The 17,201-nt window shown below is 38.8% G+C and overlaps 1 protein-coding gene across 6 annotated transcripts in view; it reads right to left on the bottom strand.

Moving 5' to 3' along the window:
- Positions 1 to 990: 990 nt before the first annotated feature.
- Positions 991 to 17,201, bottom strand: part of fgf13a (fibroblast growth factor 13a) — an 87,576-nt gene continuing 71,365 nt past the window's right edge. For all 6 annotated transcript variants that reach the window (XM_069531769.1, XM_069531768.1, XM_020082546.2 and 3 more), the window contains 3 exons: positions 17,094 to 17,197; positions 6,153 to 6,351; positions 991 to 2,990 (listed from right to left, as the gene is read on the bottom strand). In XM_069531769.1, the coding sequence (XP_069387870.1) occupies positions 2,854 to 2,990; positions 6,153 to 6,351; positions 17,094 to 17,197 (440 nt within the window). In that variant the 3' untranslated portion in view covers positions 991 to 2,853. The remainder of the gene's footprint in view (positions 2,991 to 6,152; positions 6,352 to 17,093; positions 17,198 to 17,201) is intronic.

Here is a 17,201-nt window from a genome sequence, read left to right as displayed (position 1 = left end):
AAACCAGTTTTATGACAAAAAAGCTAATGTATCTGGTTATTACCCTCATGAATGTTTTTAAATATATTTGTATCTTTTTCTCGGCATCACGTTTCGACACACTGCAGCCGAATCTTTTCTGACATGCACTGTAGGCTACAATCAGGGCAAAGTGATCATCAGCAAAATTATTAAAGATGATCCTTCTTTCTGAGATGAAGGAGAAGGTGAGGAAGAGGGCTGACCTAATTAACAAAGCCTGTTAACACAATGTCATGTCATCATTCAGATCACTCTCTCCCAGCTTCTTTTAGCTATGACAGACTGGCCAGGTAATTATCCTCCTGTCATGTCCTCCCTGCACACATGGAGACCCTATAGCGCAGAATGGTTCCAATTTAATCCATCGAATTGGAGTGTTGTTTTTTTGTACTTTGCTAATTAGTTAAAGACATGTTTGATCTTGTAGCCTATGGCCTGCAGTCTGGGTCTGGATGTGTGATCTTGTGCTTTGGCCCAAACACAATTTCTTCTTTGGGAAGAGAACTTTCGAAATATCTTTACTAAAACCAATCTCAAGGTCAGTAAAATTGATCTTCCTTACTTTGAGATGTTCCTGAGCCAAGGCAACCATCATACAGACGCAGCGAAGAACCACAGCAGCTGAGCAATTTCCAGGTATCTACCCTTTAGCTTTTCAAATCCAGATCAGATTGATTTATTAGATGGAATGAGCCCTGTAAGCCTGTGCACCAGACTCATCTCTGAGGCAATTAAGGTTATATCCCACCTCGATATGTCGGCATCCACAGCTCGAAAAGATGCCATGTATGAATGTATGTTCAGGAGTTCCTCTAGAGAGAAACTTGAACGCATCATAGATGATTCACACTTGTACACCACCAATTATTGCAGATCTTGCCAACTAACATCTACTTCCATAAACCCAATCTCCTATATATTGTGATGGCTGCATTGTATCTGAAAAGAGAAAGAAGACACTCTCACACATTTTAAAAGTATATCTTAATATAAACATTTTATTCAGTGCATTTTTGTGTATACAACAAATAATAAACAACTGGAAGTTATCAGACAGCCACAATGTCTGTCTGTATATGTTGTTTCATCAGATTTAGCCTGGTAGTTTGGAACACATGATCCAACATGGGTTAATACACATAGCCTACATCATGCAGCTCTAGACCAGAATTTCCCTGCTTTCTCCCATGCAACAGATAGGTTCACCTAATACAAACCACCTCCGGAGGAAACCAAGAAAAGAAAGCCTCCCAGAAGCATGTACCAGAAAGAAGTTATGTAGCTGAAGGGAAGAGTACATAGCCCACAAAAAGGGTCCTTTTTGTACATAATTGTGTTTGTACATGCCCTGTGCAAGAAAGGGAAGATGTTCATTTTTGTATGTTTTTTTTTTTTTCATTTTAGTTTTTTCACTTTTACAAATATGACGTGTCCTATAAAATGTTAAGCCACCTAAAAGTCCACAGTTTTCTTTTTTTTTTTTTAATATAGAAAATTTTGTCACCACAATAAGTTACTCAAACACATAACAAGCATCCTGGGAAAGGGCTTGTTGCACCATATTCCTATGGTGAACTTTATCAGTCAATAGAAGTCGACAAAAAAGGATGGCAGGGCGGGTTGAAGCATGACACAAAAGGTTAAAACCCATCACGAGGACAAAAGACGGAGACATTGTGAACACAGAGGTAACAGAGGGAATGGGGACACAGATTAATTGTTTCAGACCTCGGCCATTGAGCACATCAGCAAAAAGCACGACATCAAGCACGCTGCCAACTTTTAAGTGTTTAAAATCACTTCCTTTTACCATTGTTCCTTTTTGCCCAACAAATCTTTGCTTTCTTTCATTAAAAATGTACAATGAAAATAAATTCCAGCTTTGCCTTTATTCTGACTTGGTTTTCAGTGGCTTAAAGGGACACTCTTACGTTCTGTCTTTGGTTTGCTGGAACTTCTTTCAATGATGAAACGGTGACAGAAAATACAAGTACTGAACAATGGCAAGGGAAGAGAACAACAGGGGACAAAAACAAAACCAGTTATCAAATAAAAAGCTCTCTGCTAATTCAGAAAATTAGCAAAAAACAAGGTGCAGCTGTGGTATCTCTGGAAAAAAACTGCAAGAGAGCCACACTGTCCCTTGTATATTTCAGGTCAGCTGAACATAGGCTTCATTTTCCCATGCTAGAGAGCTCAGTCTCGGAGCGTGTGCACTAGGATGCAGGAGAGCTACCGTCTGGCTGGCCACAGTCCCAGCAACTCCAGGCTGTGCCACGCCAGGGAGTTTATAGGCTTTGTATTCACAGAAGCAGGGAAGAGACATAGATCAGGGCTTGTACTGAACCACTGCAGCCTTTGTACACCAGCACCATTACTGGTTGCCCTGAACACCTACATGTCTAACTTCCTGTCCCTGTCTGACAGATGCACGAGTGCTTGGTGTCTAAATGAGCTAAGAAAAGTTATTGTCCACATGAAATTAAGACAAAACAATGTGAGATAAAGATGAGCTAACTGGTATGCAGTCATCACCAAAAGAGTGATCAAGATAATAAATGGATCTCAAGGCCAAAATTAAATATTTAATTCTTTTTTTTAAGTCCAGAATGGTTTATGTGCCTTTAAGTTTCATACTTATTGATACTATTTTTGAGACAGAAACAATGATTGACAGTTTTTTTTAATATATAGATGGGTTGTGGGTCTTTGTGTGTTGTTTATTGTAGCTAGTCCTGAACTGCTGATCGGTGAGAGAAGTCTGCTTGGAGTCACACTCTGCTGGAGGTAAGGTTTCATGGTTCGGCCACAGGCCTGGATTCGGCGACCGGGCTACGTCGACTCGTTCTGGCTCACGGCTTTGCCTCCATTGAGTACGGCCGAGGCGCTCCGACTCTTAGTGGGCGTGCCGCTGCCAGAGCGGGAGAACTCTGTCAAGTCATGGAGGGATGGTTCTCTGTACATCGCCACTGTGGAAACACAAGAGAAGTGTGAATCAGACAGATTGAAATTGGGCAAACATAACAATAAACAAGAACTGTGGTAATGGAAATATTAAGTGATAGTCTGCTTTGGTTATTAGAGAAGGTCCTGCCATAGTATAATAAGGTTTTACTTATAGTTCCCTTCAAACTGCTGAATCAAGAGATCCCAGCAGATCTGCTTGGTGTTAATGTAAAAAAAAAATTCTACATTTACAGCAGAGCATTATAAATTCAGGAGTAGCTAGTGCTCTCGCTTTGCTGTGTATGCAGTTGGTCCAATCTGCATCTCAGCAGTTGCTTTTCAGAAGAAATATCAGAAATCTGAGGTTCACAGTCTTTGGTTTCAGGATGTTGTCAACATCCTTCTGCCTAGAATGCTATTTGATGTTCCTTCCTAAGGGAATCTGTGGCTGAAACAGCAAACATAGTCTTTTAGACACTTCACTTAGCCCAGCAGTTTTTCCTGAGCTGCAATCCAGAGACCATCCTTGTGCATACACATCAATCAATGGCAGGGTACATTGGGAAACTGCTGGTGATTGGTAGCGGTCTTGTTAGTGAGAGTATTGCAAAGTTGCAATGTTTGGCTACTGATCTAATGGTCAGGGTATCACCTCCACAACAACACAACTACTACTATTCATTTTTAAACATAATCCCCAGTAACCACCCATCTAGTCTTTTTTTTCACATTTCTCCACACAAGTCTCATTGTGTCGTCTGTGGAAGACACCACTTAACAGGATACACACTTCCCTGAGCTCTTTGTGTCGTGCATCAAGACTTTCTGCAAGAATCTTAAGAGGATTTTCCTGTTTGGGCTTGACTGACGTGAGCTGAACTTTCTCCATCCAGAGGAAGACAGAATGAGAGGCTGTGGGCTCAGACTCACAGACTGGAACCAGAAGAGCAGTGAGTAATGGCTGCAGGCAATGCCACTGCCAATGCAGAGACAGCTTCTTAATTGGTGCCCTGTAACACCACTGCCTCTGAATCTTTATGAGCTGCTGGAACAAATTCTCCTAAATTTTTCGCCCTCTCTGTCTTTGCCACACAAAGTGCATTACAAACAACTTGTTAGCAACATCTGGAATTTGAATCACGTAGGAGTTTCAGTAAATATTTTGCAGGTCTGGCTTATTTAAAGTGTGCAAAAGATGACTTACATCTTTGAGTATTACATCTACACATCTACACAACACATCTGTTTAATAAAATGTTATCTTTATATTTCTGCCTCTGGATAAAATACATAAAGGGATGCTGAGGGCAAGGTTTTTTGCTGTCTGTTAGAATTAATGTGTCATCCAGCCTATATCTATCCTTGTTGTTCTCTTTCTCAGTTTTTTTGCTCTCAGCATAAAGTGAGGCAATTACTCTTTAGCTGTTGCTCTTAAGTGTGTTGGAGACCCCCTGGACTGCCTGTTAAATGAATGTGAAAAGCTATTATAGTGATCTCGCAGGGCAGACATGGATTCTTAATAAGATGCTTGCTGGAAGGGCTCCAGCAAAGATGCAAGGGGCAGCGTTGCGTTGACAAATAAAAGAAATTGAGAATTTAATTCACTAGTGAAATCGATGTTATGATAATATCTAAGTGAAGCTGCTCATAAGGAGTATTACAAAGATAGTTACAGATGTATTAAATCTACAACCTCTACTTTTTTTGCCGTGAGGATGTAGAGAATCTGGCAAATCTTTTAATAGATGTTTTGTGTATTTTTATCCATTTGAAATAATTAAAAAACGACAAAGTTATATGATACTGTACTGTTTTGTAAGTCGTGATAATATATTTTAATACAAGAATATCCAGATGCATTTCTGTGTTAATTCAAGTCAAAATTGATTCTTTTTCATAAGACATCAAAAAAGGAGATTCATTTAATTGTTGATTCAACATATTAAATTGTTCAAAAACTGCCGGAACTGCCGTTAAAACACCAAATAATTTTCACTTTGACTATTTGACCTAATACTGTATCTGATTCTTCATAAAACCAGTAGGTTAGATTACGTATACAACCAGGATTTCTAGCAGGCATGCCATTGTGTGCACACACAAAAACAAGCATCTCTTATTTTATTCCACTCAAGTGAAAATGGACTAACTGTCGACAGGTAAATCTGTTTCTTATTAAGGATGAAAATGGCCTTTTCAGAATATTTTCCTTGTGTCGTCAACCTGTTTTTTCCCCCAGCGGTACTACCACACACATGGTTTAGGTGGGAAGGGTTCTCTTTGGCTTTCCTGTATAGAAAATTAATCCTGCTACTATTAACAGCATTTAGATATATTGTTCTGGCTGCCTCTGGTCACACATGATGGCCCGGCTGCTCTGTATCTGCAGTGGAGTGTGACCAGCTAGAGGAAGCCACTGAATACATGCTTAATGGCAGAAAGTCATCTAGAAAACATCTCATTTAGCCTTTAGTATAAGAAAGTCCAGATTGAAAATCAGGACTTTTAAGCAAAAAAAGCTTGAGCTCAGAAACTGGCTCTTATTGGGAAAAATACCCTTTTGCCAGCTAGACAAATGATACTGCTGATTAATCAAGAAAAACATTCTCAATAGATCATGTAGCTACAGCAAGTTTATCCCTGATGCCTAGCATTGCACGCTTCTCAAGTTGCCAGTATTCCTGCATTTTTGCTTGTTGGATGGTTGGATAGCTTCAGCAACACAATTCCGCTACAATTTTCCATAAAATGACAAGTCACACCCCCTAAACACTTTGATTGGTCAGCTGTTCAAAGCTGAAATATGAGCACAGATGTGGACTTCTCTTTTTAAACTTTTTTTTTTCTTCGTTCACAACAATAAAGAAAAGGACTACAAATATCTCAGGATGATAGAGATGTGCCACACTCGTAGATGACGCAGGCAAATAGTCAACTTGGAAAGATGATGCGTTTCAAGAGCATTTGTTGATACAGGTCGGTGCTGGTGAAAATATTCTGTAAAAAATAACTGTGTTTCCAGCTGCAGAATTTGTACATCATATCCTTCCCTTCTGCATGCTCTACTGAGCTCTACCCATTATTTCAGACATTTTCTAAAGTTCATATTTAAAAATTCGAGAATTGACAACCTTGACAATGCATCACTGTCGACAGCAGTAAAGTGTGCAAGAGGATATGCTCACCCTTAAGAGGTTTGGGAAGGAAGTGGGCTGCTGGCTTGTTCTTCTTGACGTGGTTCCCCTTCATGATTTCTCCTTCCTTGTTCAGACCGAGGTACCAGCCCCTGCCCGACTGCTGCTGCCGGTATATCATGGAGGAGTATGTCACATAATAGTTCTCGAACACCGACTCCTTGAATTTGCACTCTGGCGTAAAGTGTTCCTGAGGGAAAAGGGAGAAGCAGATACAGTGTATAGTAGCTGTTGAACAGCAATTCACAAGCTATCATAAGTCTTGACATCCTGTTATGAAGAGAAGCAGCAGTTCATTATTGGAGGGGGCAACTTCATAACGGGACATTGCTCTGCACGTCCAGCGCACACTCGTGCACGAAAAGGGCAAAGGGCCCATCTCAAGACGCAATTCCTGCTTTAGGAGTTAGTCTCTTGAGAATTTTCCAAATCTATTCATTCCATTTACTATAGTGAATAATGCAGCACTTTATAGCATAGATAACAGCAATATGACAGATACAGAGGAGCATTAATAAAACATCCAGGCCAGATCAAGAATATATTCTCATTCTGCTCCTAGCTGTTAATTATGCATGGGCAGTTCATCATCTTTCAGAGTGTTATCCACAGTATTTATGAATATGTTGGACATGATAATTTATTATCGTCATTTGACAGACTGTAACACGTAATATAATACTGACCTCTTAAATCACATTAAAATTGAAATGCTGTCACAAAGTGGCTTTAATAGGTTTATATATGAACTGTGTGCACCCTGGTAGTGCACAGAAGGTATCTGCTTCTCCACCTGTAATTGGATGTTATTAGGGTACTTGCTTATCTTGCTTATCGTTTTTAGTCATGGACAAAATTATGAAAAAGTTGTAAGACAGGTGACTTTGCCGTTCATTTTCCAGACTCTGTTCTGTGCAAGAGTTCAATGCTTCTCTCTGTTTGGTTTAAAATACCATTTAGGATTTTTGCCATTAATGCTACAACAGTGTGGCTGAGGTTTATTTCCCCCGAGGCATGGTTTGGTGTGTGGGTGCACTGCCCCAAGTGTATATGTGTATGTCCTTGGGTCTGCAAGTGTGTGTGTGTTTATCCAATTTGCAGAGCTGTTTGGGCAGTGAGTCTACAAAACAGTCTAATCCGTTAGAATGAAATTCCCTTTGAGAGAGACAGAGGCAACTAAAAACCTGTGAGGTTGGGGAGCGCTTAGTTGTTTTTCTGCCATAATTTTCTTGTAAAGACACTGCAAATAAAAAACACAGTAAAAGCAAACACCATCATAACAATCCGTTTGACACAGTTGGAATAACCAGTGGGTCTAACAATTACAACGTGAGCTTTCTTACGAGAACGATGGATGTCTCTTTCAGATTGAACGTCTAGCCAGGATCAGTCTTATCACAGCTAAAAAAAAAAAACATATCACTTGTGGGTGTCAATGGCGAGAGTGATGAAGTGTCCTCGGGCCAAACTCCCTGTGAGTCCATGACAAACAACATGCCACTAACAGACTGAGAGTCATCGATAACAGCCACTCTTTTTTCTTTTTTGCGTCATTCTTCGAGTGCGGCACTAAGAGGACTTCAAAAGGCTGCATGAGGTTCATGTCTGGTTATGATGTCTTTTGATCTATTTTTGAAATGTGCAATACAGTGTAGCTAAAATATTTAAAAGACATTTAATGTAAAACAGTGAACAAAAATGGCCCAGACAATGTTCACTCGTTGAAGTGGTTTAAAGGGAAACCTTGTGTACACGCCTTTTGTCACATCCAGTCAAAGAGCCCATTCAAGACACCAACCCTAGACCTACTAAAATTTCCCTCCCTCGGTTTTTCTTACGCACCCACTACATCCTCAGATCAAAAAAAGACGAGGTATGAACCAAACAGTGGCTCAAAAACCGACGTCCAAACCAAACTATGGATTTGGAGAATCATTACAGCCCTAACATATACCCAAGTGGCTACTTCAAGCAATAGCATGGGGAAAACAACATAACCTTTTTCTTTACTGAGATTAGTCCTCGGACATCGATATGTAATGTCCTGGCTGTTGCAATTGCAGTCCATTAAAGTGTAAGAGGACCAAATCCAAAGTCCTTACTCTGCAAAATGCCTTCCCTCGGTCAACTATAGCTAACACACAACGATATGCGACAACATTAAATCAGTTGACTGGTTTTAATGTTGTGGCTGAACCAATGTAAGGTGGCAGCAATGTGAGTAAGACAAATAGAGCTTGAAATGTTATCTCTTCTATCTAACACTAATTTATTGTAATGTGATGAACATTTTAGCCACTAAGGACATCAATCAGAGTTTATGGTCTGTAGTCTAATGCAGGTATTGGTATATGCAAATCCTTAAGCCATTACTGAAAGATCTCTACTGTTCTACTATTAGATCTTGGAGGGGATTCAAGATCTTTTCCACAACAGACAGTTATTGCAGGATCTTCCTCTCCAAACTGTTAACAGCTCCAGAGCAGTTCCAGCTCAGCCCCAGTGTTTTTTTTTAATCAGCATATTCATCTTGCTAGCTTTGCCAGGTCTGATGATTCTGCCCCAGCAGACTGAAACAATATTGCTCTCAAAACAACCAAGTTGTTAAAGTTATGTAATGTCTTGCTGTGTTAATTAAAAGAAACAAGCTTCCTTAAGAAATAAAGACTGCTTTGTGGCCCTTCCCACAAGCACCTTGGCATTTACCTTCCAGTCCAGTATGAGGGAAATATAAACCTCAGTTTGAATCAGATAACTATAATCTTAATGGGAATCTTTTAAGTGGTCGTCAGATACCAGTATCCTTTAAGTGTTGTGCTGCTTTCAGACATGCACTGACATTTGGACATTTTTCAAATATAATCTGGAGGGGCTGTGTCTCTGAGTTAGTTACTCTGGACATTTTCTGTAAGTTGTCCTGCCAGACCCTTCGTATGATGTCTGGACAATGGTTGTACAAAAATCTCAGGATGAAAAAGAAGTTCCATACAAGTAGAACAGGCAGACAAAGATGTCAACAACAACTTTTGGCGATAAGAGCCAACATCAGAGTTGATGTGTTGTAAACAAAATGATGACCTGCCTCCTTTGTGCTCTACCCAGGTGCCACCACACACCTGATCGTTTTGATTTTTTATTGTTGTGAAAGTGTCTGATCCAGACAATCTCTCGCTGCCTTCTTCTTATGTGAAAGGCAAACTCCAGGAAATTTCCAGGACTCACTGTCTGGACATTTTCTTGTTTCGGCTGATTTGCAGCAGATTTCAAAGAGCTGGACAATATCCATCTCAGTTATGAACGAGCAGCAGCCAGAAGCCATACAACTGCTGCTCAGTTGTTGAGCCAGCTCTCGAGCCAGGAGTTCTGTTTTACCTATAATAATGAGCTTATGTGGATTTGGCTGGTTTCACTCACCTTGGACAATAATAAGAGTCTATTGATAAACAGACACATACAGATACAGGCACATTCAGAGCCAAAATGGAGGAGTGGCTGCTGGCAAGGAACTGCTGTATTGGACTTGATCTATGGACAACAGCCTTGCTCACACTGACACAAGGAGGGGCCAAAATGGCAGGGGATCCCCATTTCTTGTCTGACAGGGCTGTGATAGACAGAAACATTCAGGTTCTTTTGAATGGGTTCCAGTTGTGTCTTTTGCAGTCAATAGCATATCTATTGTTCTCTGAATCAGTCTCCCAATGAAAAAAAACTAATATTGCTTTAATCATGACTCCAGTGCCAGATGGAGAGAGGGGAAATCACTTTAGAAACAGAAAAAGCAGGACATTATCTGCAAAGAAATAATATCAGCATTGTCATCTCCCTCCCTCATTTATCTGTGTTGGTTTGGCTAAATTGACTTTTAATGATCCCATTACACTACATGGACTTTTCCTTGAAATATGCTACTCTGACATGTTCTTGTCCAAATGATGCACAGCTGGCAGCCTTACTTATATAATGTCCAGGCAAGCACTTAAAAAAAAGGATACAAATACAGCATTGTGTATATTACACATACTGCTGTTATGAGCTGTATAGAACCAATTAGGTTAAAAGAAAATTAGATGGGAAGCTCTGGTATGTTCTATGCAATAAAGATTTTGATGAGCTGCATGCATGCCACTGTTTCTGTAGCTATATGAGGAAATTCATAATTGATACTTATTCTCTCCTCTTTTCTAAACCATCAATGTGGAGATTTCACAGTGTTTCTGTTTTACTCTATAGACGTCTCATTGGAGCAAATAAGTGCAGAAGAGCAGTTTAAAAACTTTTTGGTCTCATTTTCTGATCCACCTCCATTTTGTAACCTAATGCAGTCCCAACATGACATTTAGTTTATGCCTTTTCTGCCTGTCTATTATTTACGTATTAATTATATGTTTATTTTCATACAGGGATTTTACATATATGTATGGGGATTTATTTTTTCCATGTTGGACCAGTAATTCAGAAAATGTAGAATTCCACTGTATAGTCTTTATCTTAATGAAAACTATAAACAGAGCAGCCATAATTATTTTTCAAGTTTGGTATCCTGAAATTATCGGGATTTATCTTATATAAATTTCAGTTTTAGATTTATCTTATAGTTAAAAGTAATTACACAAGTAGCCCAAGAAATACTTTCTTTCCTTGGCATTATGCCTGTGTTCTTTTGAACATTTCTGTAGTGCAGCACATTTCAGTGCAGCATATTTTCACTGCACTTGTATATATATGCTTGTACATACTAAATAAAAAATCTTAACTGTCAGACTAAGTGAATTTTGTCTCATGTACAAAGACCAATGAGAGATGGAGGAGGTTCTTGTGTTTTGCAGCGGGGGGGAATCTCTGCTGAAGTTACGATCCAACAACGGCCTTTTAGAGACAAAACATATAAAGGATGATGCAAGTGATGCACTTATGGTACTTAAGGATGTTTCCCTGTCGTTTGTATTATCCATGAATATAAAACCCACGGGCACACATGCACAGACACCGGTCCCTACTGAGAAACTTGTTTTACTTCTATCACACAATTACACATTTCAACAGTGATGAGGGAAATCGTAAGATAAATATACTCGTAGCGAAGCCGCCATGTCAAGTAAACACTATTGATTATGATGAACTCTTAACAGTGTTCTGTTGGCTCCTGGGGATTAATTGCAGCTGAATAATGTTTTTGCGATCCAATCAACAGGAGGAGAAATACTAGCATAATGGATCTCATCTCCTCTGTGAACATATTGGCCAGATTTTACATTCGACAAACCAAATCAATGCTGCAAGCTGCCCTGTGTGTATTCAACAGCCACGTTGAAACTTACGGGACACCAATTATGCCAATGGAATCAGGGCTGAGTGCTGGTTCTTGTTTCTTTACAAGCTACATCAATGCTTGTGAGACTTACAAAAGCTAATCCTGTGGCTGGGCAGTGAGGAGAAATCTAGCTAAATCCGGCTTTTCAATGTCTGTCTTTTCAGTAGAGTGGAAGTGGATTAAAAAAGCACCTTTTTATTCTTAAGCTAAAGATAAAGTACACTCATTTTATTCATTTGTTTTGGAATAAATTGGAGAGGTTTAAGCTAGTGGAAAAGATCCTCACAAATATCAAATACAAATAGACACACACACACACACACACACACACCACAAACTAGTTAATGACACAGCTCAGTGGAGTGAAACCTAACAGCAGTGGTTATTTACCAGAAGCATTGTGCTGGTTGAAAAGGTATGGCTGTGAGCCAACTACATAGTTAATAGTGATGTTTCCATCTGTATCATTATTGATCTTTCAAATATACAACGAATAACATTTTATTGTTAAAATATTCTCCAGAAGCATTCTTTTGAAAACAGAATTTATGCCAACATCGAGACAATTACCTTTCTTTCCATTATACTTCAAACAGTACTTAATGCATATCCAGAGTTTCTTTGACGATGTGATGTAATGAAGGACCTGACCATTGCAGGGGTTTTAACCGACGTGGTATTTTAGGTACAAAGAGATATTAAATCTCCACGCTAGAATGGTGAATAATTTCACCCCCAGAGCCCTGAACTCTCCATTTTACATACACTCACACACAGCAGTCTAGACGAGACTGAACTGGAGCCTCGGTGACTCACACTAATTCAAAAATGACCGAATAGGAAATTAATAACACCACTTCAAAGGCACCACGTACGATATGTGGACACTACTTAGCTCAGGACCTAAAAATAAACCCACTATCGAACTAGAATTATGACACTGCGGTTGTATGCCTCCACAAACCACTGAATTTCCATGTTCATATTTCGAATAACGTAATTACTTCATCTTTGGGTCCAAGTGACAACTGATGAAAAGTGAAAAAAATTCCCTCAAGTAGTCATTCAAGAGGCCAAAATCATGTTTTTGAGGCCATTGTGACCTTGATCATTGACATCGAGTCCAAGTGAATGTTTGTGCTAAATTTGAAGATACATTCAATCAAGCTGATCTTAAGATATCATGTTCAATACAAACATGTCCAAGTGAAATCTTTGTACCAAGTTTGAAGGAAGTCATTCTTAAGATATCTCATTCACGGGAATGGGACAGATGTATGGAGGTACATATGTTCCCACATTGACTTCTCCTGTATTTCTACTAACATAAGGCCAGGCACAGAAAGTCTGCAGAAATTCTGGAGCGTCTCACTCGGACATTTGCGTTCAGAAATTCATTGCATGTATGTAAAGCAGCAAAATTTGTCCGACCACTGGCTATCAGTGGTGCAAAAGCAGAAAAAGTTCATGTTTTTCAAGTTCAGTAGTAATATATACTGCATTATTACTTTCTTTCTCTTAAATGTATATATATTTTGTCTAGAATAGAACATGCTTCTGTAGTTGTGATGAAAAACTTGCTCTATATCCTCTGCAGAAGTAGAGAACAGGAACAGGAAAAGAGAGCATAGTAAAGTTAAATACATATTAATTGGTTCTTCCTCTCCCACACATTGATGCTGATGGATGAATATATTTTCACTGGTGCATTGTGCCTCACCCACACATGTGCACTCTTTTCCTCACTCCTCAATTCTCTCCCTCTGTTTTTCTCAGTCTATGTTCTCTGCTTTTATACGTCAAACAGAGTTACATCCAAGTGGATGCACATACACCAGATGCATGTGAGGAGACTCAGTGTATGCTCTGTAGTGCTCTAAAACACTCAGATTAATTGTAGTGATGGAAATGTATGACAGTAGCTTCACTCTGGCTGTGGCTGAGGGGTAGAGCGGTCATTTCTCCAACCATAAGCTCAGTGGCTGGACTCCCTCTTTGGATAAAATTGTAAGCTAAATGACATGTATTGTAATGAAACTAAATGTACTCATGTATTAAATAATTTAGTTTGGACAATATGTCTCAAAACATCTAAGTAGATTAAGCATGTAAATCATATGAGTTCTATGTATCAAACCCATTCATACAGGTACTTACGCAGACACGTGTAGAATAATCACAGACACTCAGATCCCAGCAGCGGCACTTCATCCCCCCAACCCACAATACGTCATCTGTTGTCTCTCCACTTTTGATTGGGGATCTCCTTCCAACACAGACCTGCTATTGGCTTGTTAAATGTGTGGTTTCACGGCAGCACTTTGCCATAGCAGCAATCCCAGCAAGACAGCCACTATTATGCAGCCAGCTTCACATTCAATTCAATTCTCTAATTTAGCGCTGAAACTAAAAGCTCTGCAACCCATCCCCCCACTGCACTCCTCCAATTCCACACCTACAAAATATACTGTATTTCACATGGAGGCTGGTGTTCAGCATAGCTGTATATGAGTATATATGATATAGTGTATGCTGGCAGTATTCTTCTTGGATTGTAGTTTATATGCTGACTAAAATACATACCTGGAAAAAAAAAACCTAATAAAAAATACATAAAATAGAGAAATACATTTTCTGATTATGCTTTTTAATTCCTGGTTTCTTTTATTTGAGTTCAATATAAGAAAGCAAAAATATTTTATAGATGTAAAATATATTGTAAGTAAAATCCACCTCTGTTGTCACAAACATTGATTTTCTTATTAACAGTATAGTATAGCAATCAGGTATAGTTCATCTATACTGTTCTATACAGTACTTAGAAGATTAAGGACATGAAAAATCAAGGATTAGCATTAAAAAGGTAATACACTAAGAATGTAAATGGGGTCAACACATTAGTCAATTCCCACAGGATTGACCACATAGTGCTCTAATAGTATACCAATATACAGTGAGTAGGTATCTAAGCAATGGAAAGTATGAAGGGGCGATCAGAGACAGTATTAAAATTACTATGAATTAAGGAAAACTCATTCAAATACTAAACTAAAATCTCACATGCATGAGTAAGATGCTTTTACATATAAGACATTCTTGCACAATTAGAAAACGTATACATAATTGTGACATTCTCAGTGACTTGATATGAAACTCTTTCTGTCTCCTCTTGAAATTAACTTGGCCTATCATGAGGTAAAAATTAGAAGGAGGTCTTATTATTAGTTTGAGAGGAACAATATAAAAAGCAAAGAAAATGGGACCTGTGAAGGAACCTTGGGGCACACCACAAGACAGAGTTACACATTAGAATGCAATTTACAGAAGCAGCTGAGAAACTATCCCAGAGATAGAGCAAGAAGAAGTTAATTAATTTAGAATACTATGATCTCCAACGTGAGCAGCACTCACAAACAGTTCCAAAATAGATGACTGTCCTGTCTCACTGTGCATTAAGATGTCACTCAAGGCTGCAAACAGCTGTTTCAGTGAAGTGCAGCAGACAAAAGCAAGACTGAAACCTATTGCATGCTTTGGCATTCCCTTCCTCAAACCTTAGTATTAAAAGGGTATTTAGAAATAGGCCAGTACTTCTACTGCAGTATCTCTCTGCTTGTGCAGCCCTTGCCAGCAGGATCCCTCTTTATTAAATTAATCCTACAGCTTGCTGCATGTGCTTAATTACTTGACAGCCAAGCTCATATCATTAAAATCACTCACTGGGAGCTATGGACTACCGTGGAGCCATGTTAAATACAGTGTGTGTGTGTGTGTGTGTGTTAGAAGGGGTTTAAAGAGTATGTTTTATGTCAATTATTTCTGTATATTCCCCCACAGGCCTGCTTAGCTGGGGCAACCCATTTGGATATGTTGTCAAACAATTGCTAACACAAAATGTAATTATAGGCAGAACATACAATGACCACAAAAGGCTGCTGTGATTATGTTGTTATTCTTTGGTCTCACAAATACTATATTGAATGGTATTGTTGTTTCCAAGCATAAATTTACCATAATCTATTTTCAGTTGATGAAAAAATGTAACATGAATACTGTTAATAAAGTGAATCAGTGATTTTAAGAGATTTGAGACAGTATGTCCCACTGGATGAGCAGCATTTTACTTCCGTGTTATTGAACAGATTTACTTGTTTTGACTGTTTGTTGCAATGCAGTGAAATGTACTTAAATATATATATGTTATTTGTTTTATACTGCATCTCTATGTGCAGTATAAATATATGATGCTGATGCTGTCACTTATCACAACAACTTAATCTCCTATTTTTATTATCTATTATTTATTATAACTATGAACCTTTTGCTAATGTCTCATGTTCATGATTATTTTAGTCATTGCAGGGTTCTTTAGTTCTTTCAACAAAATTCTTGTTGCTGCTTGGGTTGAATTGAAAGCTCCCCAAAGGGTGGAGCTTCTTTTACCAAATAAACCATTTGCAGCTCTTTGACATTAAGTGTATCTGAGTGAACTCATGCTTGGCAAGAGCTAGCACATTAACCCTATTTATTAATGCATTTGTGTGTTTGTGTACTCTGGGGAGAGAGAGATTTAGATCAGAGGGCCAGTTTTCCTTCAGTGTTCATCACATTACTGTCTAAGAATGTAACAGGTCATTTGTCAGCAGCAGAAAAGCTACTAGATCATTAGGTTTGCTTTGCTGTTTCTAAGCTTGTTTCTATCAATCACCATTGAATCTGCCAACTGAAACCTTTACCTCACAGAACGATCTTTACAAATTTGACTATGAGGGTTGTCTGTCAACATTGACTGCGTGTGTGCACGCCCTCTGGGTGCAGATCCAACCAGCCTGTCAGTCTTCTCCGCAGCAGCTGCCACACAATGCAATGGTGGCATTTGGAAGGAAGACGAACAGAAACGTTACTCGGCCTGGAACTGAATTATTCATAAACTTGCACATTTCATCAAAGACTAATAGCCAGCTGCCACGGTCAGATATGCCGCTGCTCCACCCGCTTACACAGTACTTGAACCTTTTATTGACAACGAAATACATTAGAAAATGATGCAGCTGTTTCATCAGGTTTTTGATGATTTTGTGTGAGTTTTAAGTCAATTAATACAAATTAAATAAACTATTAAAATATAAAGACTAACATCAAGTAGTGGCAAGACAGCTTAACTGTTTTAGGTGATCTGACAGTTTCCCTTGGCATATTTGGCACCCTACTTTCTGGACATCTTTGCAAGTTTGGAAGTTAGCCCAGACATATGACATGTCCAGGTTTGAGAATAAATAATGATAATTAACATTGATGAATGAATTGTGTAATGAATAATGTTTGATGTCAATTTCTTATTTCATGGGCTTCTTGAATTTTTTTTGTGGTAATGAGTAAATAATATTGATATAAATAAATCACAGCAGTCAAATACTGATCCATTCTTCAACTACCAAGGCAATGGCTAAAGCTTCAAAGCATTTATCTTATAACTTAGTTTCTTCCAGTCGCTTATGTCACCATAGTAATTTGTATATCTGTCAGAGACCAAATGTTCTCTGCATACAGCTGGAGTGCACAGACACCAGGACCTCATCTTATACACACACATGCACACAAACAAACATTATACTTACTGATGTGTACAGATAGCCCTCACTGTTCATAGCCAGATAGAGTTTGGTCTGCACCCCCTGGATGGCCACCACTCGCAGCCCCACTGGAATAAGGTTGAACATGGCTGA

This window comes from Paralichthys olivaceus, chromosome 9, assembly GCF_024713975.1.
Source record: "Paralichthys olivaceus isolate ysfri-2021 chromosome 9, ASM2471397v2, whole genome shotgun sequence".
Lineage (NCBI taxonomy): Eukaryota > Metazoa > Chordata > Actinopteri > Pleuronectiformes > Paralichthyidae > Paralichthys > Paralichthys olivaceus.
Note: the sequence above shows the minus strand (reverse complement) of the source record. Positions and strands in the feature narration are given on the sequence as shown.